Source organism: Solanum verrucosum, unplaced genomic scaffold, assembly GCF_900185275.1.
Source record: "Solanum verrucosum unplaced genomic scaffold, falcon-dt-bn FXZP01000062.1, whole genome shotgun sequence".
In the NCBI taxonomy this organism is placed as follows: Eukaryota; Viridiplantae; Streptophyta; class Magnoliopsida; order Solanales; family Solanaceae; genus Solanum; species Solanum verrucosum.
The window spans coordinates 6,952,633-6,980,615 of record NW_026020477.1 but is presented as its reverse complement, the minus strand read 5'-3'; the positions used below and the strand labels follow the sequence as shown (position 1 = coordinate 6,980,615).

Below are 27,983 nucleotides of genomic sequence, written 5' to 3'. Positions count from 1 at the left end.
ATAAGTTTAACAAATATTAATAACATGACCAAATATTAAAGAAAAATTAAAATTAGGCTATTTATTTTTAATTATCTAAACCAATGCAAAACTAAGAACAAATATTCAACATTATTGTCATTCTTAGTGTTAAATTGTCTTTTTTTTTTGTTAGCATTAGTGTTGATTTGAGTTTTATTAGAGTTAGTAATATATATGGACTATAATGTCACAGGCGTATTTTCAACTGCGTCGTCGACACACAATTTACCCGTACGGCGCCCAAAGCACCCCATAGCTTAGGGCCAACCTTTCAACTTTTCCCAGTTGCCTACGTATGATCCTTGTACTTGTGGAGAGGTTCCCTTCAAGGCTCCCCTCATTTCGACTCATATGGCGCACCCTTACAGGCTTGATCACTTTCAAGTGCGCCATGGGGTTTGGCTATGGACATATTTGTGTCATGCCGACCTAAGCATCACTGCCGCGTGCATAGTCCTATCCTCAAGCTTGCCAGTTGCCTCGTGCATGCACATTTGTCCTTCGCTTCGCCTGAGTAGGCAACGTACGATCCTTGGCCTTAGCCATGTGCGTAGGGGTGTGCAAAAACTGAACCGACCAATAAATCAAATCGAAAAAATGTTATTGGGTTATTGGGTTTTTAATGGGTTTATAAGAAAAAGTTATTGGGTTATTGGTTCGGTTTTGGTTTTTACTATTGGGTTATTGGGTAAATCGATTACCCAATAAGACGATAATAATTTACTACTTTACCCTTCCTAAATATTAAATATTAATAATTTAATATATAACTAGATACTATAATTGTATCAAATTATCAGTACTCTACCACTTCACACTAGGCCGTTTTAGTCTTTATTATTTACTCAAAACCTAAAGACAAAAGTAAGTGTTCACAATTATAGTTATTTGCTTTTAGTTTTAGTTTTAGTTTGCAATTGTAGGCTATAGCTTTTGCAAGTTTGTAAAGGTTTATAATTTGATTAACATAAAAAATTTCATACTATGTTTTGACGTTGACATGTAATTGTAGCCTTCGTACTACATTTGATCTTATTGATGCAATTTCTCATTATCTTTCTTGTTTCACTGTATCAAAGCATTTAGAAAAGTGAGAAGTCATATATTATTTTATGTCACGCACCGAGACTAGACCCCGGATATGGCTGACACTTAAGAACCATTGTTGGCCCCAAGCAAACCCTTGGTCTGACTTACTTACTCAGCGGAAGACTCTAAGCATAATTACAATGATCAAATGCACTTCTACTCAACTGTTTAATAAAATAACTTAGAACGTTTAAAGGTCAAACATTCAACTTGGCCAAAATGGCAACTCAAGTCTTAACATATGAAACAATAAAGTGCAGAATGGTCCATGACCGCTCCGCTCCGCGAGGAGAATTTTCCCATCCTAAGGAACAAGTCCGCACAGACGTGGTACCCAGATTCACCCGACTTTTTCCTTCTTCATTTTGCAGCCCCAATTCGCCTAAACTCGGTTATTTTTCTCAAATTCTCTTTAGATTCAAATACCCAATAAATGTACCTAAGAACCTAACTCAAAACAACTTCATAATTCGACGCAATAATCTTAAAATCTTCTCAATCTCAGTCCAATTCAAAAACGAAAACAAATTCATGAACACATATCAAGAACATCAAACTTTCAACCCTTTTTGGACGAATTCACGCTGAAATAAACATGATTGGCATGTGGGTGAATGAACCCAATGCTATGAAAGTCTCACATACCTCGTAGGGATCACCCTTTGACGAAATCCACAAGCGATTCTTGAAGAACTTGACGATTCTTGCTCTTTCTCCTCTTCTTCTTTTCTCTTCTCTCAAAATCCTAACTTAGTTTTCAAAAGCGTAAACTGACCAAGTTCAGTTTAGACCCCAATTAAACTCCTAAATACGAAATAAAGTAATTTGGTAAGGAAAAGACTAAACTACGCTTCCAAAAATCCGGATTACACATTTTTTATTTGAACAACCCAACTTCCAATGGGGATATCTCACTCATACAAACTCGAAATCGCACAAACTCAGCGACGTTGGAAAGATAATTCCAAGATATTTCCTACGGTATCTGGAAGCACACCTAACTCATCCTGAGCTAGGAGTTATTGTCGTTTGAAGTTGACCAAAAAACCTCAACTTAACATAACTTAGCAAAGTTCCAGATTTTTCGTTCTTTCCTAAAATGACTATTTCCAATTCTTAACTCTTTCTGCTTCTTTCAATTAGTGAGATGTTACAATATCTCACCATTGGGAATATTCGTCCTCTAATGAGATTACTTTTACTAGGCTAAGGGTGTAACATATAACATTCAACTCAAACACCCAACAAGCAATGCAAATATAACATGCCAACTTATAAATTAAAGAGTACTAAGAAGAGAATTAGTACCTTGATCTAGAATTTCTCCGGTCTCAAAGAGATGTGGATACCACTTCTTTATATCTTCTTCAGCTTCCCAAGTAGCTTTCTCAACAATCTGGTTCCTCTAAAGAACTTTGACTGATGCTACTTCCTTAGTCCTCAACTTGCGAACTTGACAATCTAGAATCTGAAGCGGAATCTCCTCATAAGATAAGCTATCATTGATACCAATATTTTCAGTTGGTATGATAAGTAAATGATCTCTCATGCACTTCTTCAACATGTAAATATGAAATACCAGATGAACCGCTGCTAACTCTTGGGGTAGCTCTAACTCATAAGCTACATTACCAACCCTTTTGGATATTCTATAAGGGCCAATATATTGGGGACTAAGCTTCCCCTTTTTGCCAAACCTCATAACACCCTTCATGGGTGAAACTTTCAGATATACCCAATCATCTACTTCAAACTCTAACTCCCTTCTCCTAACATTAGTGTAGGATTTCTGACGACTCTGTGTTGTTTTCAACCTCTCTTGAATAACTTTCACCTTCTCCAAAGCTTGATGAACTAAGTTTGGTCCTATCAACCCAGCTTCACCAACTTCAAACCACCCAATAGGAGATCTGCATCTTCTCCCATAAAGAGCTTCATAAGGAGCCATTTGAATGCTAGAGTGGTAACTATTATTGTAAGAAAATTCAATAAGATGTAGGTGATCATCCCAATTACCTTTGAAATCAATCACACAAGCCCTCAACATATCCTCCAAGGTCTGAATAGTGTGCTCTTCTTGACCATCTGTCTGAAGATGAAAAGCAGTACTTAAGTTCACATTTGAACCTAAGCCTTTTTAAAAGGATTTCCAGAACTGTGCAGTAAATTGGGGACCTTTGTCTAAAATAATCGAAACTGGCACCACTACTCCTCCTTCTGTGGAATCCATTAGTCGGACCCCCAACCGTGCAAGTCTATGCACATATTTTGCTAACTCTCTTTTTTCTTCCTCAACATGGGCGATACTACCCATAGACAACCTGCTTAAAGCATCAACAACAACATTAGCCTTACTTGGGTGATAAATAATACTCATGTCATAATCTTTGAGTAACTCTAATGACCTCCTTTGTCTGAGATTAAGCTCTTTCTGAGAAAACACATACTGAGACTCTTGTGATCGATGAACACCTCCACATGAACACCATAAAGATAATGGCGCCATACTTTCAAAGCAAATACTACGGCAGCCAACTCTAGATCGTGGGTTGGGTAATTTTTCTCATGAACTTTCAACTGTCTGGAGGCATAAGTTATAACTTTGTCATTCTGCATTAACACACAACCCAAACCAACCCTAGACACATCACAATAAATAACAAAGCCTTGCGTACCTTCTAGTAAGGTCAATACTGGGGGCAGTAGTCAACCTCTTTTTCAATTCCTGAAAGCTTTTCTCACTAGCTTCAAACCATTGAAACTTCACTGTTTTCATAGTCAACTTGGTCAAAGGGGATGAAATAGACAAGAACCCCTCTACGAACCTTCTATAATATCCAGTCAACCCTAATAAACTCCTAATATCAGTTGGAGATGTGGGTTTAAGGCAATTCTGCACTGCGTCTATTTTTTGGGTATCAACTTTAATTCTCGGAGACACAATGTGGCATAAAAATGCCACAGACTCAAGCAAACACTCACACTTAGATAACTTGGCATATAACTCTCTATCCATTAAAGTTTAGAGAAATACTCTGAGATGAATAGCATGATCTTCTTCATTCCTTGAATAGATTAGTATGTCATCAATGAACACGATAACAAACATATCTAAATAAGGCTTAAATACTCTATTCATAAGGTCCATGAATGTTGCAGGCGCATTGGTCAAATCAAAGGACATAACTAAGAACTCATAATGACCATAACGGTTCCTGAATGCTGTCTTTGGAATATCACATTCCCTTACCCTCAACTGATGGTAGCCTGATCTGAGGTCTATCTTAGAGAAACAAGTAGCACCCTGAAGCAGATCGAAAATATCATCAATTCTCGGAAGAGGATACTTATTTTTGATGGTAACCTTATTCAACTGGCGATAATCTATACACATCATCAGGGAACCATCTTTCTTTCTCACAAATAAGACTGGAGCGCCCCAAAGTGAGATACTTGGTGCCATTCTATATAGCGAAATGGATATAGGACGAGTATCTGGAAGAATATCTATATTGAAGTTTATCTCTCTCAGGAGGGACTCCGGGAAGATCATTAAGAAAGACTTCTGGAAACTATTTTACTACTGAAACTGACTACATAAGAGGTATCTCAACACTAGAGTCATTAACCCAGACTAAGTGATAGACACACCCCTTGGAAACTAACTTTCTCGCCTTAAGGTACGAAATGAAACGACCCTTAGGCACTATTGAACTACTACTCCACTCTATAACTGGCTCATTAGGAATTTGAAACCTAACAACTCGAGTTCTACAATCAATAGTGGCATAATAGGTATGAAGCCAGTCCATACCAAAAATGACATCGAAATCTACCATGTCTAACTCAACTAAATCAGCCATGGTACTCTTGTGATTGACGAAAATAACACAATCACGATATACTCGCTCAACTAGAATAGACTCCCCAACAGGTGTAGGAACACAAAAGAGTTCACAAAGTTTCTCAGGAAGAACATCAAAATTATTTGCAACATAAGGAGTCACAAAAGATAAACTTGCTCCTGGGTCTAGCAAAACATAAACATCAAGAGTAAAGACTTTGATCATACCAGTGATAACATCTGGAGAGTTCTCTTGCTCTTGACGACTTATGATCGCATAAAGGCGGTTTACTCCTCCGCCAGTACCGGAAGTAGCTCTTCTAGGTGCAGCCCTGTCTGGTGGAGCAACTGATGAAGATTGAGATCTATTACCCTGATATCCATTTCCTTGGTGGTTCTTAGGGCACTCTTTCATGAAGTGACCCTCTTGTCCACACTTGAAACAACCTGTGGAGCCATCGCGACATTTACCTGGGTGGGTTCTACCACACTTAGCACATGAGAAGCCTAGTTACCTCCTTGTGCCACACTACCCTGAAATTGGGCAGGTCTAGCCTTGAAGTGCTGTGAATTCTAACTATTGTACTCACATTTGTTTCTGGGTGCAGGTGCACTAGCAGATGATGGAGAAGGTCCCTTTTGCTTTTCTTAGAAAGAAGACCGGTTCGCATTATTTCTTTGTTGCTCAGACTCATTCCCTGACGTCTTAGCCTTCTTATTCTTGAATTCCACCTTATTCCTCAACTTCTCTTCCTCAACCTGCTGCATATAAACCATCAACCTTGTTATATCCATGTCACCTATTAGCATTGCAGCCTTACCTTCCTTACTTGACAGACGAGACAGCCCAATGACAAACAAACTCATTCTACTCATCATATCCGCAACCATCTCTGGAGCATAACGGGATAGTTGGGTGACTTCAACCCATACTCATGAACACTTAGTGAATCTTGCTTAAGAGTGAGAAACTCTCATACCTTGGCCTCTTTCAGTTCTCGGGGAAAGAAATGACCCAAGAAGGCCTTCTCAAAACAAGCCCAACTCGCAGGTGGTGCTCCCTCATCTCTACCCTTCTTCCACTGGTCAAACCAAGTCCTAGAAACATTCTTTAGTTGATATGCAGCTAGTTCAACTCGCTTAGCATCGGCAACGTGCATGACTTCAAATACCCTTTTCAACTCCTCAATAAAGTTCTTTGGATCCTCAGTAGTGCTTGAACCAGTGAAACTTGGAGGATTCATCCTCAAGAACTCACGAATCCTCAAAGTATCATTCATTTCCTGTCGGTTCTCTCTCCACCCAGCTTGGTTGGTCACAACTTGACTCAACATTCTTATCGCTTCTCTGAACTCAACATTGGTAACTTCTCCTTGGGGTTGCACTTCAGGTGCATTATGCACCCCTTGCTCCTCAACATTACGCCTAGCAGGACGACCTCTAACAACTCTTCGTGGAGGCATAGTTAACTGAAAACACACGCAAACACGAATTAGATAGAGACTTTATAAAGATGAACTCTATCGCATGAAATGAGCGTAAAAGAAGTGAGATAAATTCCTAAGTGTCGCAGCCTCCTAAATATAGATGTGGCGCGCTTCACACCGATAACTAGTGTTCTACAGACACGACTTCATACACTCCCTAGGACTCTTGAACTCTAGGCTCTGATACCAAGTTTGTCACGCCCCGAGCCTACACCTCGGACGTGGCTGGCATTCGAGAACCATTGCTGGCCCCAAGCGAACCCTTGGCCTAACTTACTTAGTCAGCGAAAGAATCTAAACATTATTACAATAATCAAATGCAATTCTACTCAACTGTTTAATAAAATAACTTAGAACGTTTAAAGGTCAAACATTCAACTTGGCCAAAATGGCAACTCAAGTCTTAACATATGAAACAATATGTGAAGACAACTGAACTACTAACTCTCTATGAAACCTCTAAAACAAGAAAAGATGTTGAGACAAGACCTCCGATCATCCTAACAATCGAAATACTAGAAAGCAAAGTAAAAGGAGTCCTCCGAAAAGCAACGAGGCTCACCAACTGACTCTGAGTGCTCAACTGGATCAACGGGGCCTTGGATGTTGATCCTAATTCCTGTGTCTGCATCATAAAACGATACAGGCCAAATGGCATCAGTACATTGAATGTACAAGTCTGCGAGGGGAATACTAAACATAACATAAGCTTGAAATGAATCTGAAAGAAATACTTACTTTGGCTTTACTCAACTCATGAATAACTTAACTCAATATAAAGCAATAATACACATGCAATATATAGAAGGCTTTTTAAAACAATAGAAAGCAACTTAGTTTGTTAAAGAAAATGCAATAACAACTCAACTTACTCATATAATAAAGTAATGTAATACTGTGGGAGTTTCTCTAACCGACAATCACCACTATGAGCCTAAGTGGTGATACAACGTCTTGCCCACGCTGCAGAACTATCATATACTTTGCCGTCATATAGAACACCTTAACTAAGTGGATCCACTAGTCTATGCTAAAAAGCACTTAAGGAATCATCTAAAAAGTATGATCCTTTACTACCCATGATGGCTACATGGTTTATGGAGACTTGAGTTATTATGAACTCGCATCCCCATATTGGTGCTCAATACTAGTCCCAAAATATACTTGGCTCATATGTTCTTAAAACAAAACTTCTTTCTTTGGTTTGAGATAATTACTCAAAACTTAGCTTAAAAGATCTCTTGGAAATTAGTGTTTCCCTTCTTGCTCAAATGTGAAAACATTTTTAACTCTTGGGAATACTTAGTTCCCGTATAATCTTTGAAGGAATTATCTTTACTCTTACTCTTTCCTCAACTCAAAGTTTAAGTCTTAAAACAAAGTTAAAACGTTTGTGAAAGAAATACTTGAAGAATTTCTCTTGACTTAACTATTAACCTCTTGACTTGACTTTTAACTTTCTTTGGATTGAATTATGGTTTCAAGGGTTGTGATTTGTGATAGGAAGGATCTCATGATGTTTAGGAGTGTTTTTAGATAGTTAAACATGAGAAACGATCAAGAAATCACTGTCTGGAAACTAGTCCGCGACGTGGAGATGTATTTCAATATTTGGTTGCGAAAATAATTTTTGAGGCAGAACGCTCCGTGACCGCTCCACTCCGCGAGGAGAATTTTCCCATCCTGAGGAACATGTCCGCGACGCGGACCTGGTACCCAGATTCACCCGATTTTTTCCTTCTTCATTTTCCAGCCCCAATTCGCCTAAACTCGGTTCTTTTTCCCAAATTCTCTTTAGATTCAGATACCCAGTAAATGTACCTAAGAACCTAACTCAAAACAACTCCATAATTCGACGCAATACTCTCAAAATCTTCTCAATCTCAACCCAATTCAAGAACGAAAACAAATGCATGAACACATATCAAGAACATCAAACTTTCAACCCTTTTTGGACGAATTCACGCTGAAATAAACATGCTTAGCACGTGGGTGAAAGAACCCAACGCTATGAAAGTCTCACATACCTCGTAGGGATCACCCCTTGACGAAATCCACAAGCGATTCTTGAAGAACTTGACGATTCTTTCTCCTTCTCCTCTTCTTATTTTCTCTTCTCTCAAAACCCTAACTTAGTTTTCAAAAGTGTAAAACTGACCAAGTTCATTTTAGATCCCAATTAAACTCCTAAAAACGAAATAAAGTAATTTGGTAAGGAAAAGACCAAACTACCCTTCCAAAAATCCGGATTACACTTTCCTTATTTGAACAACCCAACTTCCAATGGGCATTTCTCACTAATACAAACTCGGAATCGTGCAAACTCGGCGGAGTTGGAAAGATAATTCCAAGATATTTCCTACGGTATCTGGAAGCACACCTAACTCATCCTGATCTAGGAGTTATGGTCATTTGAAGTTGACCAAAAAAACACAAACTTAACATAACTTAGCAAATTTCCAGATTTTTCATTTTTTCCTAAAATGACTATTTCCAATTCTAACTCTTTATACTTCTTTCAATTAGTGAGATGTTACATTTTATAGACATTTTCTTATTGGATAAACCAAAAATCGAACTGATAACAACCAAAAACCGACAAATCAAAAACTGATAAAAATAAATTATTGGTTTGTTATTGGGTTAGCATATTTAAAAATCGAAAGCCGATAAACCGAATCAAACCGGACGATACACACCCCTACATGTGCGTCTTCATTATCGTGCCTTCATTTGTCTTAGCGCATAACCCAATATAGCCCACACATCATGCATACAAATCCCAAGTGCAAACGTTGCCCCACAACTGTACGTCTAGGCAAACAAACCTTTGCTCGTATGGTTGAACCCTTGCCAAGCTCACGAGGCTCATGAGTGAGTCCCTTGATTGCTCAATCGGCTAGGAAGTCTTTTCTCACAAGTGGGATGGTACGGAGGGCCCATCGTCCCAAATAGCAAGCCTCCCACCACGTAGGGACACCCAACGTTGGCTACCGAGCCACACGCCGCCCATAGAGCTCCCTAACTCAATGAGTACCTAGGACACTCTTTTGACATGCCAGTCGGCCCTTGAAGTTCCCCTTCAAGGCAACACACCTGGGGAAAAATGCTTGGGGGAGACTGGTAGGTGGTCACCATGTATACCCCCCCCCCTTATATATGCTTAAAAACATAAAATCCATGTGATAGGAATTGACATGCTTTAGCCAGATAATCATAATGGCCATAGACGGCTCTATCGAACTCCAAATGAGGTGTCGTCTGGGTAGTTACTCCTCTTGACTTTCTTCACACCTCCATGAAGTTTCATCCCATTCTCATACTACGGGTTATAGCCTTCGGGATATTTGCATAATTGTGACAATGCCACTCACCCTTGGCTAAGTCAAGCTTATATCGAAACGAACTCCAAATGACCCAAAATTTGGTAAGCATATATAAGAACATGCTAGGAACAAGGCCCTAGACCGAAATCCCCAGATTCCATCTTTAGCTCGACAACGTACGATAGTGACACACCTTGCCGCATATGGCCTTCGTCGACAAGCTAAGCCCTTGGGTGCACCCCCAAATCCTTGTCAAACACCTTTTGGAACTATTAGGGCATGCCATGCAACATCTCAAATAGTCAGAATTATATTTTTAAAAATCATGTAAATATAATTCTTGGGAAATTATTTTTCTGGACAACATTAAATTATCGTTTGTTTGTTTGTCTCTAACATACAAGTCCAACATTTGTAATGACTTATAAAATTTTAGACTATGGTCTAACATTTTTTTATTTTTTCATACTATTTTCAATTTTTCAAAAAGGATATTTAGATCGCAATCGGTAGGTCCATAACTTATAAGAAAAATAAAAAGATACCATTTACTAAACAGTTACTCTATTTTGAGACAATAGGTGAAAAATGTTTCAAAAAAATAAATGTCAACTAATTAATATGAATTAATTTGTTCAGAACTCAATATACATATTAAAAAATTATATTATAAAAGCAAATAATAGTTTTACGAATTAAGAAGCTACAAAATAATTTCTAAATTAAAATAAATATAATTTTTATTTAAATAACTTTAAAGCATCTTCTTAAAATTTAGCTTTAGGCCACAAAATTTGTTAAGGTAGGGGTGTCAAAGAATATGAGAAATCGATCGAACTGATCGATTTATATCATTTTTTTCAATAAAGTTATGGACTTTTATTTAAGTGTATAACCGTCCCGATCAATTGAGATGATCTTTTTAATTTATAAAAAAATGAAAAATTTCCGAACAGAACCGAATAACCTTATATGTATGTAAATATATTTTATATGTTAACAATATGTTAAATTTAATATATAAATATATTTTATAATATTTTTTTAAATATAAATATAACCTAAGTCCTAGGCCTCTAGTGACCGGATGACTTTGAGTCTTTGCTCTTTAATTAACTTTTATTTAATTAGGTTGAAAATTTAAAGATACTATAATAAATACTCCATCAAACAATATGACAAAACTCATGCAAGCACTCCTATTAAATGTTTAAGATCAAACAACACGATAACAAAGTTTTACATTCTTGAGTGAAGAATTAAAGTGTTTCTTCAAAAACATATTTGTGAAAGAAATATTTTAATAAAATAGTATATTTTGAGGTGAAAATTAACCAAACCGTATCGTTACCGAAGAGAAATCGATATGATTGAAACGATTTTTAAAAGTCTAATTTTGGTTATTCATTATAAAATACTTGAAAAATTGAAATGAAATCATTTTTAAAAAATATCGATCAAACCATTCCATTGACACCCCTATGTTAAACTACCCTGAATCCCCACTTCTCATTCTTCCCCACCTTAACAATATTATATACTAAAAGATACTCCCTATGTCCCAATTTATGTGACACATTTCGCTTTTCGAGAGTCAAATAGTTGAAGTTTGACTGAGAATTTGCTCATGGAATTTCAAATTTTTTAAAATGAAATTTATATATTTGTAAACTACATAAAAAGTACTATAAATCATAATAATTGATAATTCAAAATATTTAAAAGATATGAAAAATTTACGGTCAAAGATAGACTTGTTTGAATCTCGAAATCCGAAATGTGTCACATAAATTGGGACAGAGGGAGTACATAAATACTCTTAAAATAATATTTTCTTACTTATTTATCCAAATGACAAAATATTACTAGTAAAAAACATAGAAAATCATTTTCAGTAGAAAACATTTTTTTGTACCAAACACGAGACTATACTAGGGAGGGAAACGCTCCAAAAAATGGAGGAAAAAGGGGGGAAAAGAGAGAGTTGTGAGGTGTTTGATAAAGCCCTAAACACTCCTTAAGTTAACTGTAACCTTCGAGACTTCGAGTGTGTGTATATCTTTTGAGCGGGTCAGTGCCAAAGGAAAAGGGCGAGTTGGTGTTTGGAGGCAATAGGGTTAGTAAGAAGATGGCGAAGGAGGTGAACGAAGAGAAGCAAGGGATAGAAGTCAAGATTGAGGAAGCTTTGCGCTCTCGTATTCAACATTTCAAAGAAAATGCCGAGTATGCTCTTCCTGATTTTTTCTGCTACTTTTCTAGTTTCCATAGAGTTAATGTGCGATACTACTTTGATTTATCTTTTTACAGTCATTTTGGTTGATTGAAGTGGTTGTTTTGGGGATATGGGTGAGGGTAAGGGGATAGGAACTGGAAAAAAACATCATAAGTCAATTGGGAATTTTGTTGTTGTTGGGTCAATTGGGAATTTTCTGTTTAGTGATTATCGTGGAGCGGTGCCAGGACCATAGGATTTTCAGGTCTGGAGCCGTATCCAGATCAAGTGTTGGTATTTTTTTTTTGAAAAGGTAACTTGTATTATAAACACAGGAATACTCAGGATGTATTCCAGTAATACTTACAATCAGAAATACAAAAGTGTTGCTGTTTTCCTATGAACTCCTTAAGGACTCTGACATACTAGTGATATCCTCATCTTCATGAGGATATTCATGTTTACACCAAAAATAGAAAAGAGCTAAACATTTCAGCTTCATCTTCTCCATAGAGCAGCTCTTGTTCTCAAAACATCTTTGATTCCTTTCCAGCCAAATAGTCCACCAAATGCAGGCTGGGACAATCTTCCATCTCTCCCTGTGCCCCGACTAATTTACATCCCGATTCCAACATGCCAAAGCTTCCTTTATGTTTCCTGGCATAGACCAACTGATGCCCCTTTTATTGATGAAAATTTGCCAAAGTTTCACTGTCTCCTTACAGTGTAAAAAGAGATGATTTATTGTCTCTGTCTCACATTCACAAAAAAAACATCTGGAGCACAAATCGAGGCCCTTCTTCATACGGTTATCCTGCGCGAGAACAACCTGTTTTGCTAAGAGCCAAGTAAAACAGGCCACCTTAACTTTCCAGATCATTTTCCATGGCCAGTAGCTTGATTGAGTGTGTGTCCTCTGTGAGTTTCTGTAAGCTGTTCCAACTGAGAATCTCCCCTGTGTATCTGGAGCCCATAACAGTTTGTCTTCTCTGTTACTGAGTTCCTTGTATCGTTCCAGGATATTTAGAAATTCAACCATTCTATTCACCTCCCAATCATTTAAAGGTCTTCTGAACTTTAAATTCCAACCTTGAGCATCTCTCATTTCTTTGACAGTGGCCACTTTCTCTAGACTCAAGCTGAATAGGTCAGGGAAACTAGCTTTAAGTGAAGCTTGTCCCGCCCAAACTTCCTCCCAAAATAGAGTTTTTCCACCATCTCCTATCTTAATTGTGCACTTGTTTATAAGTTTTGGCCATAGATTCTTGATTGTCCTCCACACTCCGGTGCCATATGGTTGTGTTGCTATGTTGCTGATCCACCTCGTCTCCATTCCATATCTAGCCTTAATGGTGTCTTTCCACAGCGACTGTTCTTGTGATGCAAATCTCCACATCCATTTCATTAGCAGGCTGTGGTTTTGTATTTTTAGATTCCTTGTTCCTAGTCCCCCCTCTTTCTTGCTGACTAAAACTTCATTCCACTTGACCAAGTGAAACTTGTGCTTATTTGGATCGCAGTTTCCTTGCCAAAGAAAATTTCTTCTAATGGCATCTAATCTGTCTCTTATCTCCTAGAGGCATTCCCAAATATATTGTGGGCAGCTCCCCTATCTTTCCTCCCAGAATATTTGCCAGACTGTCAATTCTAGGTACCTCATTGACTGGATAGATGTAACTTTTGCCCTAATTAATGTGTAGACCTGAAGTTGCCTCAAACAATATCAATATTATTCTTAAAAACTTCAGTTGACTGATGTCTGCATCACAAAATATTAGCGTGTCATCTGCATAATGGAGATGTGAGATAGCTAGACTCTGTCTATCCCCCATGTTTGCATTGAAACCCCTTATCCAGCTGTTTGTCTGGGCTGTTCTTAGCATATCATTGAGACCCTCCATTGCCAAGATAAAGAGAAAAGGAGATAATGAATCCCCTTGTCTCAAGCCTCTCTCAGATGAGAAGAAACCTGTGGGAGAGCCATTAATCAAAACTGAAAAATTTCACTGTAGTGGTGCAAAATTTGATCCAGTTTATCCATCTTCCCCAAAACCCATGTTTTCCAAAGTCTTCCATAGGAAATCCCAATTTAAGTGGTCATAGGCTTTCTCTATATCCAACTTACAAAGAATGCCTGGGACCTTGCTAATTTGCGTCACATCTACACATTCGTTGGCAATCACAATAGCATCCATGATCTGCCTGCCCTTAATAAAGGACATCTGATGTGTATCTACCAGTTTTGAAACAACTTTTTTCAGCCTCTCAGTCAACACTTTTGAGATGATCTTATATATGCTACCTATTAAGCTAATAGGTCTAAAGTCTTTTAGTTCTTTGGCCCCCAATTTTTTTGGGATCAAGGCTATGAAGGTGGCATTGAAGCTTCTTTCAAAAATGTTCTGAACTGCTGCCACTACTTCTTTGCTTACTATTTCCCAGCAATTGGTGAAGAATGCCATGGTGAATCCATCCGGCCCAAGTGCCTTGTCCCTCGCACATGCCATCACACATTCTTTGATCTCAGCCTCACTAAATTGACTTTCTAGCATTAAGTTATCTTCTTCGCTGATAATAACACCTGATCTATGGTTGAATTGAGGTCTCCATATCTCTGATTCTGTATACAACTTCTGATAAAATTTGACAATCTCCTCCCTGATCACTAATGAGTCCCCTGTACACTCACCATCCACCAGAAGTTGTCTATATTATTATATCTTTTGTGACAGTTTGCAGTTCTGTGAAAAAACTTTGTGTTTTTGTCACCTTCTTTCAACCATATAGCTCTGGACCTTTGTCTCCACGCGACCTCCTCCTTTTTTGCATTTTCCTCAAACTCCACAGTGAGAGTTGTTCTTAGATAGATCTCATCATCAGATAACTGTCTCTGGTCTTGTATTACCTCAAGCTCTGTCAACTGACTTAGGATACTCTGTTTTTGTAGTCCCAGGTTGCCTTGGCTAGTCCTACTCCACTCTTTTAGCTTGCCTTTCAAATATTTTAGTTTGTCAGCTAAAATATAATCTGGTCTGCCTCTGCAATGGTGAGATTCCCACCATAACTTTACTTTCTCCTTGAAATTTTCTGTCTGCAGCCACCAGTTCTCGATTTGAAGAAAGAAATTGATCTCTCCCAATTTCCACATTCAAGAATTAGGGGACAGTGATCCGATGTTACTCTATGTAGGACTGATTGCTTGATGTTCCTAAAAGAGTTTTCCCATGCTTCAGAAATCAAAAATCTGTCTAGTCTGGCTGCAACATCATGGCCTTCCCCTTTCTTCCAAGTATACTTGTTCCCTGCTAATTGTAAGTCCACTAGCTCCATATCCTCGATGAACTCTGAAAAATCCCTCATGGCTTTATTATATCTTGAACAGTTCTTCTTTTCTGAAGGAAATCTAACGGTGTTAAAATCTCCCACCACCACCCAAGGACCTGTGAAAAGTCCTCTTACAGCCCCTAGTTCCCACCAGACCTCCTCCCTTTCTAATGTACAATTTGGAGCGTAAACTCCTGTCATATGCCAACTGAGGTCCTGAGTTTTGCCCACAAATTTACAAGTTATACAGTATGTACCTGTCTCGCATATTTCCCCATCCCACAAGTGTTGGTATTTTCTCTGCTAGTTGTGCCAAAGGGTGCCCATTTTTGTCAGTTGAGTGAAAATTGGAGAATCTTCTTATTGGCCAAACAAAAAAAAAAAAGGGAAAAGAAGTTTTCTGAGTGTTACAATAGGGAACACATGTTTCCACTGAAGCCAGGAGAGGGGGAGGAGAGTTAATCTCAAGTTATTTTGGACTGCGTTTGTTGTATGTTAGTATTGGCACACCCTCCATGTTTTCCCATATATGATATTTAATATATGAATCTTTTTAGTATAAGTATATTCTATACATCTTTTTAGTATAAGTATATTTATTGTTAAGTAGGTCTTGCATTATTATACAATCTTATCTGTGTAGAGAAGGGTCAAATTTGCCTTAGTACTATTCGATATTGAACAACATTGTGTTATGCTAAACCTTTGTTTCAATATTACCCCTAATGCTCTTGCTCTTGTTTTTTCCCTTGAACCCTGACGAAGCTCCAACGGAGGTTAATGTTAACTCATAGTTAAAAGTTGAGGGGTAAATTTGGTCCTTTTTTTCAAGGCAAGGGCAAATATGAGATGATTTGCTAACGACAAGGATAACATTGGACCAAAAGTGTAACCGATGGCAAATTTGATATTTTTGAAACAAATTTAAAACAACAATTTTGAGATGCAAGGGAAATATTGAATCTTTTTTATAACTATGATATTCGGAATCTTATGCGAACCTCTACTAATTACACTAAGTGCCTCTACCTCCCACCAACACAGGTACTGGTATTGTTGTCCACCAATGCTTGGATAGATGAGAAGAAATCACCTAGTGTTTTTGCCTAAACTGGGATTTGAACCCAAGACCTCATGGTTCTAACCCACTCCATTAACCAAGAGACCACACTTAGGTGCTACCGGAGATATACTGAATTAACAACAATGTTTTCATATAATTGGTCTCTGGTGTCAAACTGAAATAGATGAGCAATCTGATCAATACTTGGGAAATAAATTCAATAATATCTTTATGACCAAGAGCTACTTGTGGAAATGAGAGAGTAGACAGTTTTACTCCTTGAGCAGCTCAAGTGTGATCTTGTAACCTAACCCATTTATCTAAAATTGGGGTGGGTGGCTGTAAAACTGATTATGTTAGGATAATTTAGGGTTAATAGCAACGGATGTTGTTCATGCATGATCTTCTACTCAAAGGGCTCTTTCTTTCTTCATATGGGGCACAAACAGCCTTAAAGTATTGTTCCATGTTCAAGAGGTCTTCAAGTCTAGACATTTCAAGTCACGTTGAATGTTACAAATACAATGGAAGTGTGTTGAACCAAGAACATACAATAAATGCTTTTATTATGGACACTTTATTATATCAAACTTTTATTATGGACACTTAATTATATCAAAAATTTATTGATCTAATGTTTGTTGGGTGTCTTTGAATTCATGGTGCAGCTCCTTCACTTTGGAGAGGGTGCGTAGACTGATAGAGGAAGACTTGGAGCTTGAAAAGTATGCTCTTGATGTGCATAAACGATCCATTAAGCTGATCTTGGAGAAGGTAATCTTATTGTTTCTTAGTTTATAAATGGTACATTTTGTGTATTCTGTTTCCGCATCATCTTGCTAATTATTGTATTTCATAATGTATGAAATGATTATTGGATTTTCACATTTATGTACTCTTAAGTTGTCTAATGTTCACATTTTGTTTATTATGTTTCTGCATTGTCGTTCTATTCATTGTATTTCATAATGTATGAGGTATATAATCATGTCATTTAAGTTAAGAGTCCTTTAAATTTTGTAATGGAACTAACAGTCTCGTTTGTATCTACTGCATCTTCTTGATGCCTTCAATGAAACTATAAAAATCAAAAAGTCATTTAAAATTTCTAAATTGGTTGTAAAATATTCAGTGAATATTGACTAGCTTTTAATACGAAATCTCAAATTTCCTATGCCTAATCATTAAATATTCACTCATAGTTTTCTTTTAACATTAACATACAATTTGTCAACTATATTTCTTGTTTAGGGCCACCTTTTCAAGATAGAGCCCATGTGGGCCCATTGCCTTGGCACCTGGGTGTGTACCCAGCTTTGGGGCTTAAGAGAGCCTCAACCAAGCCTTAAAATGACACCCTCTTTATGAGAAAATTAGTCTTATGGTTATTTTTACTTAGACTTCTAGGTAATTGTTTAGTCAGTTCAGAGTGACATTCTCCATCTGTGATTAATTTAATGAGAGTTATGCTTCAAACTGTAATGCTTTCAGTAGCTATTTTCTGCAAGCTCTGCTTCATTTTGTCATTTTTGCACTTTTGGCATGTTACATTATATGCCCTTGCATGAAAAGTAAAGGCCTTTTACAGTTTCTAATTGTTTTTTGTTTGACATGCTAGCTAATGGAGAATGCTGCTGCTGATGGTGACCCTAAGGATTCTCAGGAAAATTTGGAAAAAGACGCTTCTTTGACTAAACAAGAAAAAGAAGTGCTCGAGTCCCCCAAAAAGCAAGTGATAAAAAAAGATATCAAAGAGCCAGCACTTGATGAAGCAGAAATGGATGATTCTCCTATAATGGGTGTTATGAGCTCGAAATCTGAGTCAGTGGATGCTCCAAGTGTAAAGGCAAGTGAGAGCTCAATAAAGAAGGCCATCTGGGAGAGAGCTGCTCACTTCAGAGATAATTCCGAGTACGTATCTTTCATTGCTAGCTGGTCACCATTCTATCTTTTACAGCTATGACTCTGTACCTGCCGGTTCTCCTGACAACTGCTTGGGATCACTTTAGTATGCTTGTTCATAGCTTTAGCTCCTCTTTTCATTCCAAGTTGTTTACATCTGTTCCCCGGAATGACTTGCCATGACTTTGCCCTTGACCAGTGGTAGATTCTTCCCAGATCATGTTGCTTCAAATTCGCTGAGGCAGTTATGTGGGACATAACCCCTGCTGCTTAAAAGTTGTTGGGAGAAAAGGAATGAGATAAACATGTTAGTGAAATTGTCTACTGTTGCCTTTCATCCTATGGTGCCACCTGACCCCTTTTGAACTATTACTTGAATGACAAGAATTCTAGAGCATCACTTTTCTTCCCCCTTTTGTCTCACCTGTATATTCTAAATAAGGACATCCGTAGTAGCTCCTTGCCATTATACATGATAATGGAAATATAAATCTAAAGCTCAATCCTGAATCTCTTATATAAAAATAATAATAATAACAACAACTATGAGTCCCAAACAAGTTGGGGTTACTATATGAATCCTCACTATAAGCAAAGGTTCTTGTTCTCTCTCTTTTTTTCCTTCCACTTCTCTTTTTCTTTACTTTCTTTGGGCCCTCTATTGTTGTTGAAATCCATAAGAATCTTCACAAGTAGTACCTAAGGGGATGGCTGAGTAGTTGAAGCTTAGGAGCAACAATATGAAGAATCCAAGTTTGAATTTGACCTGCAACACTCAGTGTGAGCCCTTCTAGTCTGACCTTTATGAGCAGGTTTACCCGGCACCTCCACTTGTGGACTGTAGCAAGTTACTTGGTGTTTTAGTTGAGTCGCATAAGGTGGCTCCTACTCAAGCCTTGATAGTGAAATAATTAGAAAAAATCAAGTCTTCATGAATAATTGTGTTGTTATATACTTGATAATGTGGCAAAATGAGTTATCACTGACGACTTTCTTCATTCAACCTAATGGGTTATAAATGGGATGGCAGTAAATGGATGATAATTCATAATAGCTTTAGGTTATCCAAATTTTACAAGTCCTTTTTAATATCATATGCTCTTCAATACCTTGTTATCACCACACTCTTATCCAAACAAAAGCCTAGTTGTAGTGAAACCATTATATCACCCATTGGGTATTTCTTCTATCCATTTTACCACGTGTAATATCTATAGAACTTCATTCATGGCATTCAAAGCCTTTTTATGATAATTGAATGGCAGTAAAGATATAAATTGATTGATGACTTATGTACAGAAAGGTTAGGGGTCCATTTTTATCGACCTTATTTTTGTTGTTTCTTATTTCTTGTTATGACAATGTTGGATTTTTAAGCTAATAAATTTTGTTGAGATGGGAAAACATTTCTGTTATGTTCTCCAAAAAATTCACACAAAACAAGAGTTCAGTAGCTTGCTTTTGTTACAAACTGAGATCTTGGAAGCTTATTCACTTTAATCAGGTCAGTGATTTAATCTGAGTGAATTGCTGAAATATGGTTCGAGGGTTCACTTTTGTCATGCCCTTAATAATCAACTGACTGATGCCTTTGGAAACTGATATGGAATAGTAGAAGTCCATGAAGTTCTTCATTGGTTAGGAAAATTCCCCTTACATAATACAAATGATACCCACATGCATGTTTTGGTGCATTCGAATGGAAGAAATAGAAGGGCATCTCAAGGAGAAGAGTTGTCCTTCAATGGGTTTATAATTTGTTGATTTCTAAGCTCTTTTTTCATTGTTATTTTTGCTGCAAAGAAACTTATGCTTCATAAAATGAGGAGATCATAAGCTTTTTGGTAGAACTAAATATTTGTAGCTGACTGACTGAGTTGACTTATTTGTGATTTTTGAAGAAACTGGTGCATCTCTTCCTGCAAGGAGTGTAACTATATTCTGGTTGCTTTTTGCACACGCTCAATGCCCTGCTAATGAGAATTCTTTACTGTTACTTTTCAAATGAAATAACGAGTAAATTACTCAAGAAAGAAACTAGACAGAAGAAATAGAATGCACTTTGTGCTTCATTTCTTCTAAAGATTAGACAACGTTTAGGCCTGTTTATGTGCTAATTATTGGTTTCAGGAGTCTTCAATTGGTGTAATTTGTTGAAATTGTTTTTGGATGTGCTTTGGGGACAGCTTTATTTCTGAATTGGAGTATGTGATAAGTGTTTTGGGAATATAATGACATACCCAGTGTATAGTGGGGTCTAGGGAGGGTAGGATGTATGCAAACCCGGTGTTTTGGGATTATTTGGAATAATAGTTCAATATAATGGCAGCTTCAAAATAGTGAGAATGTAGAGTTGGGTTGAACCAAATTCTTCTTAATGGTATGATGTTGCACGAGGATTTGCCTAGATGGAAAAGAGATGAAAAGCTGATAAACAGCACTGAAGGAAATAGTTGTTAGCGATAATCCACATTAATACTAGAAAGATATCAAACAAAATGTTCTTTTTCTTTTAAAAGAAAGAAGACAGATATTGGTTTTCAATCACGAGACATTGAGCTAGTCACTAGTCAAATAGGCCCTTGATTGTCAGGGGAGTACTGTTAGTTGATTCTTTCCACTTTCTCTAACATTTTACTTTTAAAAGAAGATGAGCCTTTTTAGCAGGTTTTATGTATTACTGGTGAATAGACATGAACACTTCTTTAAGAGTTTGATCTATTTCAACAGCATCTCTTCTCTCAAAGGTTTTATTTACTTATTATTTATACAATGTTGGCCTTTTATTATCTTGTTCTTGTCCTTTTCTGTGTTTTAACTGTTTCAAGTGAATGTTTTATCTCAGGTCAATAACTCTGGCTGGTGTTCGTAGACTTCTGGAAGAAGATCTTGGTCTTGAGAAAAATACTCTTGATGCCTTTAAGAAGTTTATTCAGATTCAAATAGATGAGGTGGTATTTTGTTTCAAAAAAACCTCTTTACTTCCAAGAGGAGTATGTTTGTTAATCATCACAATTTTTTTTAACAGGTGTTAACACCTTCTGAAGCTCCTAAATCTAGCAGTGTTAAGAAAAGCCCTGAAAAAAAAAGTAAAACAGCAAAGAAGAGTGGTGAAAACTCTAATTCATTTAGCAGCCAACGTAAACATATAGCAGAGAAAGTTAAATCAAGAAAGAGTTCTGCTGCAAAAGAAACAGTTGAGAAATCTGAAGGACTGAAGAAACGGAAAAAACCTAATTCAGAAGATAATGTCCCTGCAAAAAAGCAGAAAGAAGTTTCTAAGAATCTGTCGGATGAAAATAGTGATGGAGACACTGATAAGAGTGATTCTGAAGATGGTCAATCTGGATCGTCGGCTGAAATAATATCTGCCAAGGTGAGTTATGATAATTTCCAGATAATATTATGTTAGAAACCCTCCCCATGCTCGTATATGGTTCTTATTCATTAAACTAACTGCAGAAGAAAGTTGTAAAGGGAACATCAGCTAATACCGGATACGGAAAACGTGTGGAACATCTGAAATCAATCTTCAAAGCTTGTGGGATGAGGTTTGTCTTTTTGTAAGATTTCTAATTACCTGTAACTGATGCTCGGATCACATTCTAATTAACGTTCTACCTTCCCACCAGTGTTGCTCCTTCTATTTATAAGAGAGCCAAGCAGGTATCTGACGACAAACGTGAAGGCTTCCTGATAAAGGAGTTAGAAAAGATACTTTCTGCAGAAGGGCTATCAACGAACCCCACCGAAAAAGGTACTTTATGACTATAAAAGTGTCTAATGGAGTAGTAAGATGTTGTGACTCTGTTACCTATAACAAATTTTCAGTTGAAATGGTATATAGCTTCTTCACTTCTGTTTCACTTCTCTGCTACTTTAAGTTGCTTGCTTCATTTACTTGCTCCATCTGAGCACACGACAAAGTTCCTAGGGAGGTTCTATGGAGATGTCTGGGTCTAGACGTGTACAATGACTTAGATTAGGACAATTAAGGACATGTATGATGGCGCCAAGACCCGAGTAAGAGCAGTAGGAAACATGGAAATTTCTCGGTCATGATGGGGTTGTATCAGGGCTCAGCCCTTAGCCCGTTTTGTTTGTCTTAGTGATGAATCAATTAACGCGATAAATCCAGGGGATGTGCTGTGGTGTATGTTCTTCGCAGTGACCTAGTATTGATTGACGAGACGTGCAAGGGAGTTAGTAAGCAACTGGAAGCTTGGAGACATGTTTTAGAGTCTAAATGTTTTAGGTTAAGCAGGAGTAAGACAAAGTACCTAGTGTGCAAGTTCAGTGACATAGCACGCGAGGCAGAAGGTAGAAGTGAAGATTGATACACAGCTGTACCCAGGAGAAGCAGCTTCAAGTATCTTGGGTCTGTAGTATACAAGGTAACAAACTTTGAAGAGGAGGTGCAGTTTTATAAAAATATGTGCCAGTGACAAGGCTCCACTTGATGGATTCCCAATGAGCTTTTTCCAAAAATATGTGCCAGTGACAAGGCTTCCTGACTTGATGGATTCCCAATGAGCTTTTTCCAAACTTTTTGGGTAATGCTTAAAGTAGACATAATGGGGATTTTGCAGCATTCTCATCAGCATCAGATGTTTGAAAAGAATCTGAATGCTACTTTTGTGGCTCTTATTCCCAAGAAGAATGGTACAGCTGAACTTGGAGATTTTAGGCCATTAAGTCTCGTAAGTGGTGTTTATAAAATCATTGCCAAGCTGTTAGTAGAAAGGTTGAAAAAGGGTGGTGCACAAACTGGTCAACAAACATCAGATGACTTTCATTAAGGGAAGACAAATAATGGATGTTGCACTAATAGCTACTGGATGTATGGATTCTAGACTAAGAAGTGATGATCCAGGTATTATGTGCAAGGTTGACATTGAAAAAGGCATATGATCATGTGAACTGGGAATATCTTTTGAGTATTCTGAAGCAGATGGGGTTTGGTGTTAAGTGGCTGAAGTGGATGAGCTTTTGTATCAAAACCGTTAGGATCTCTGTCCTTGTAAATGGAGAACCTGTGGGGGTTTTTTACCTTTGAAAGAGGACTTAGACAAGGTGATCCTCTTTCACCTTTCCTCTTCATCATAGCCATGGAAGGACTCAATGGCATGGTAAGAACAACAATGCAAAAGAAATTGCTCAAGGGGTTCCAGTTAGGCAACATACAGGGAGTAAATGTGGAAATTTGTCATTTGCTTCATGCAGATGGCACAATTATCTTTTGTGATCCAGATGCAGGACAAGTCAGCTTTACAAAGTGGAAGTTGCAGTACCTATTCCTGGGAGGTAGATTGATTCTGATTCATGCAGTACTAGATTCTCTACTTACTGATGTGATGTCTATGTTTCCAATTCCAGCTGGTGGTGGTGGATAAATTTGACAAGCTTAGAAGGTATTTTCTATGGAATGGAGTCAAGGAGGATAAAGGCTTTCGTTTGGTGAGATGGGATGTTGTTCAACTTGAGAAGAAAGTAAAGGGGTCTTGGTATCTGAAATTACACAATAGTTGACTTTTGATGAAGTGGTTATGGGGATATGCTTTTTCTTTAATGACAAGGGAAACCCGCAGCCGCTACCCTTTGGGTGTGCACAGGGTCAAACTCCGCTCATATTCAATAGCTCGCAAACCACATAGGAGAGGTAACTGCACCAGGCAAGCCCGGTGCGATGAGCTCGACCCAGAAGGCAAACCCCTTGCCTTCGCTAGTAAGGGGTTCCGAACTTGAGACCTCCAACATGCGGATATGCTAATGAAGACCGAGCACTATGGAAGGAGGTGATCATGGAAAATATGGACAGTCGAGTCAATAGTGCACTGGTGAAGCAGTCAGCACTTATAGTGTATCAGTTTGGAGGACTATCAGAAACTTATGGGCTAACTTTAATGAGTATGTTGTCCACAATGTGGGTGATGGATTAAAGACATTGTTTTGGAAGGAATCATGGAATGGGAAAGAACCTCTCATGTCCACTTTCTCTGACTTATTCTCAATATGCAGCAACCTTGAAGCCAGTGTGGCAGATCCTTGGACTCCTCAAGGGTGGAATATCTGTTTTAGAAGGAACTTGGATGACCGGGAGATTGATAGGGTGGTTGGCCTTATGAAGGAAGTTGATAAATTCAAAGGCACTTCTACAGTCACAGATGCTATCAGCTGGAAACAAGCAGTGATGGAAGGTTCCTTGTCAATAGAGTGTATAAATTGGAGGCCTTGGGGGCAACCAGGTGCCAAGGCAAGTCCATGGTCAAAGGTGTGAAAGTGTTTGGTCCCTTTCAAAATTAGATGGTTTACTTGGTTAGTGGCTAGAAGAGCATGCCTCAGTCATGAAGTCCTACAAAAGAGGGGAATTGAATTAGTATCTTGATGCTTTCTTTGTAATGAGACTGCATTGATAAACAATCATTTGTTCCTGCACTCTTAACTGATAACCCAATTCTGGTCATTCTTTTTTAGCCTCACAAGTAACAACTAAGTATGCTAGAACACACAACCGACCTTCTAAGCTGGTGGATCAAGAAAGGGGGGCAAATTTAACACTTTGCAGAAGATCGAGTATTTGGTGTACAATATGGAAGGGAAGAAATGGGCGGTGTTTTGAGGGTAGATTCTACACTTCACAGAAGATTAAGTAGAATTTCATTTTAAATTTTCATTTTTGGTGTAAAATAGCAAAGGTAGAGGATGAAGTCCAATTAGTAGATTGTTTAGGCTCTTTGTAGTAAGCCCGTGGTCTATAGTTTCTTTGTGGAATCACTTTTTGGGGGTCTTCAACATATCCTTAATGTTGAGGAATACAAATTACTTGTTCTCGAAAAAAATACAAGACAAAGGAGAGATTGATGAGGATGTCGCGCAGTGGAGAGTGGGTGAAATGGAGGCTCGCTTCCGAGGTCATGTGTGAAAAGAATGTGTCACCAAGGCTTAAAGGGTAAATTCTACAAAGCAGTGGTCAGTTGGCCAGTCAAGAACACACAGGTTCAGAAGATAAAGGTAGTAGAAATAAGGATGCTCAGATGAATATGTGGACATACTAGGAGAGATATGATTAGAGACAAAGCTATTCGGGACAAGGTGGGAGTGACCTTTGTGAAAGATAAAATGAGGGAAGCAAGACTGAGATTGTTGAGACATGTGAAGAGGCGTGGGAGGTTAACTATATTGGATGTCAGGAGAGTGGAGATAGGCCAAATAAGTACTCGAGGGAGGTGATTTGGCAGGACATGGCACACCTTCGGTTTACTAAGAACCAGTGTTATCACAGGTGAAAAGCGCAAAAAAGCTCTAAGGTCCATGGGGGCTTTAAGCGCAAAGTGTAAATAAAGCGTGGGCTTTAATGAAAAAAGGCGCAAAGGGAGAAAAAAATACAAACATATATGTTTAGTCCAAGTCTAATAATTATAAACATGAATGACAAATATATGTCCAAAGAAATTGAATTTTTTTATGATAAAGTGAAATATCAATTGTTTAGTGTCACTTCTTCATAAGAGGCTCGTTGGCAAGGAAAAGTTTGTCTTAGAATCTTGATGACGACGCTGAAATGCGCAGAAAGCGGGGCGAAGCGCTCAACATGTTTTGAGCCTCACTTCAGGGCTTAAGCGCGCTTAAAGCGCGCCTTTGATAACATTGCTAAGAACATGACTCTAGATAAAGAAGGTTTGGAGGTTGAGGAGTAGGGTAGAAGGTTAGTTGGTAGCTGAGCGTTGTAGCACCTTTGTGTGGGAGAGACAGGGGGCTAGTTTTCTCTTTCCCTTGTTAGCAGTACTTATGTTTAGTACTTGCATAGTATCTTCTACTTTGTCCATTGTTACATGTTGCCTTTTTTTGGCTGTCCATCTTGACACTTCGTTGCTGTTATTTTTCCCTTTCCAGCCTGTCTTGGTTTCGCATTGTAGTTGCTTTGTATCTTGCTTGTGTGCTGTCATACTTTTCATGTGAACATGCTTCATTTTCTTTTCTTTTGAACCGAGGGTCTATCAGAAACAATCTCACAAAGGTAGGGGTAAGGTTTACATACATCCTACCCTCCCCATACACCACTTGTAGGATTATACTGGTTATGTTGTTGATTCTTGTCTAGTTGGGAATTGTTAAAAGCGTAGCTTTGTAGGTGCATATATGGGGAAGTTTTGTTGTGTAACTTTTTGCTGATGCCACTTTTGATTTGCCAGAAATCAAAGAAGTCAAAAAGAGAAAGCAAACAGCAAAAGAATTGGAAGGCATTGACTTAAGCAACATTGTTTCAAATACACGAAGGAGATCAACGACCAGCTTTGTGGCTCCTCCAAGACCCAAGTCACCTCCTAAAAGTGATAAGAATGATGACAAGGATGGTGATAGCGATGCTGATGATGCAAGTGATGATGACAAAGATGATGATGACAATGAAGATGATGAGAGCAATCAGAGTGATGAGGAGTTCAATGAAGGTATATTATATTTGTTACTCCCTCTGTCCCAGTTTATATGACTTACTTCCCTTTTTAGTCAGTTCCAAAAAAAATGACACATTTCCATATGAAGTAACAATTTAACTTTAAAATGTTCATTTTACTCTTAATGAAATGATTTATACAGCCACACAAATATCTATCGATTATTTTAGACCACAAGTTTCAAAAACCTTCCTTTCTTTCTTAAAACTTCATGCCGAGTCAAAATAACTCATATAAAATGGGACTGAGGGAGTAGCATTTATATATTCTACAGTGGTGGTTTGATGATTTGAGATACTTTAACCTTCTAGGAATTAACTTTCTTGTTCAGTTGGTTTTCAACTGCATTTTCCATTTTTCCTCACCATGGCTTCCTAACTGCTCTAGTGAGTGGCATGTTTTAACGATTTTCCTCTTTTCTTTGGTTGAAGTTCCATAAAAGCAATATTCCTCCTCATTCTCCTTCAGCATATGTTGGCAGCATCCCTATTAAGTAGTACCACTGGCCTAAAGATATATCACTTGAAATTTGTGTGCAACTAGAATGATATAGTGGAAACACAAGTATTTTAGTGTACTAACTTTTGCCCCTGTTCTCCACTTGATTGTTGATCAATTGCATAAATTCATCATACAAATGTTTCTCGTTTCTAAAACACCCTTTTCATGGCAGATGAGAACGAGGACAGTGAATGAAGCTCTCTGGTGACTGAAGGTTATAATTTACAGATTGGGGATGATCTTTCCAGTGTATCAATAGTTTCAGTTTCTCAACTTAGATTTGGGAGCTGAAGTTTAATGTATTTTAGAAGTATATTTACAAGAGATGTGATATTTAGCTTTGTTAAGAAGTATTAAATTTAGCAGTCATGGATATTAGATAGTACCATATTTGTTATTTATCGAGGGACGTTGTACATGGAACATCTTTGCTTGTGCATTGTAGGAGGTGATAATCTTCATGTTTGTGCTGGTAGCAGTGCTTTAAAAGGCTTCTTGGCATGAGGCGAGTCTCAGTGGTAAACACTGGTCTCATGAGACCTATGCTCAAATGTATGACTGTGCATTGGATGCCCAGCTCTCCATTTTATCTCATCAGTTTAAATGGGAATTATGTGCACAATTTCTTCAATTGTCTTGTTGACCCTCTGAATTCTTTTCAATTAACCTTTCACTTCTCGAGGTCGTCTTCATCTATTTCAACTATGAAGTTTGAGAAAATTTCAACCCTAAATTGACATGTTCTTTGATTGTGAAGT

At 37.8% G+C, this 27,983-nt stretch overlaps 2 protein-coding genes across 2 annotated transcripts in view; one reads left to right on the top strand and one right to left on the bottom strand.

The window, feature by feature from the left end:
• LOC125809198 (gamma-glutamylcyclotransferase 2-3) overlaps positions 1 to 27,983 on the bottom strand; it is a 1,073,903-nt gene that overhangs the window by 604,258 nt on the left and 441,662 nt on the right. The window lies entirely within an intron of this gene.
• Positions 11,701 to 27,729, top strand: LOC125809431 (uncharacterized). Its single transcript, XM_049489070.1, has 9 exons — positions 11,701 to 11,990; positions 17,035 to 17,140; positions 17,985 to 18,277; positions 21,114 to 21,219; positions 21,297 to 21,644; positions 21,731 to 21,819; positions 21,901 to 22,025; positions 26,461 to 26,718; positions 27,671 to 27,729. Exons 1-9 carry the CDS (start codon positions 11,896 to 11,898, stop codon positions 27,727 to 27,729), a joined length of 1,479 nt encoding a protein of 492 aa, XP_049345027.1. The 5' UTR covers positions 11,701 to 11,895.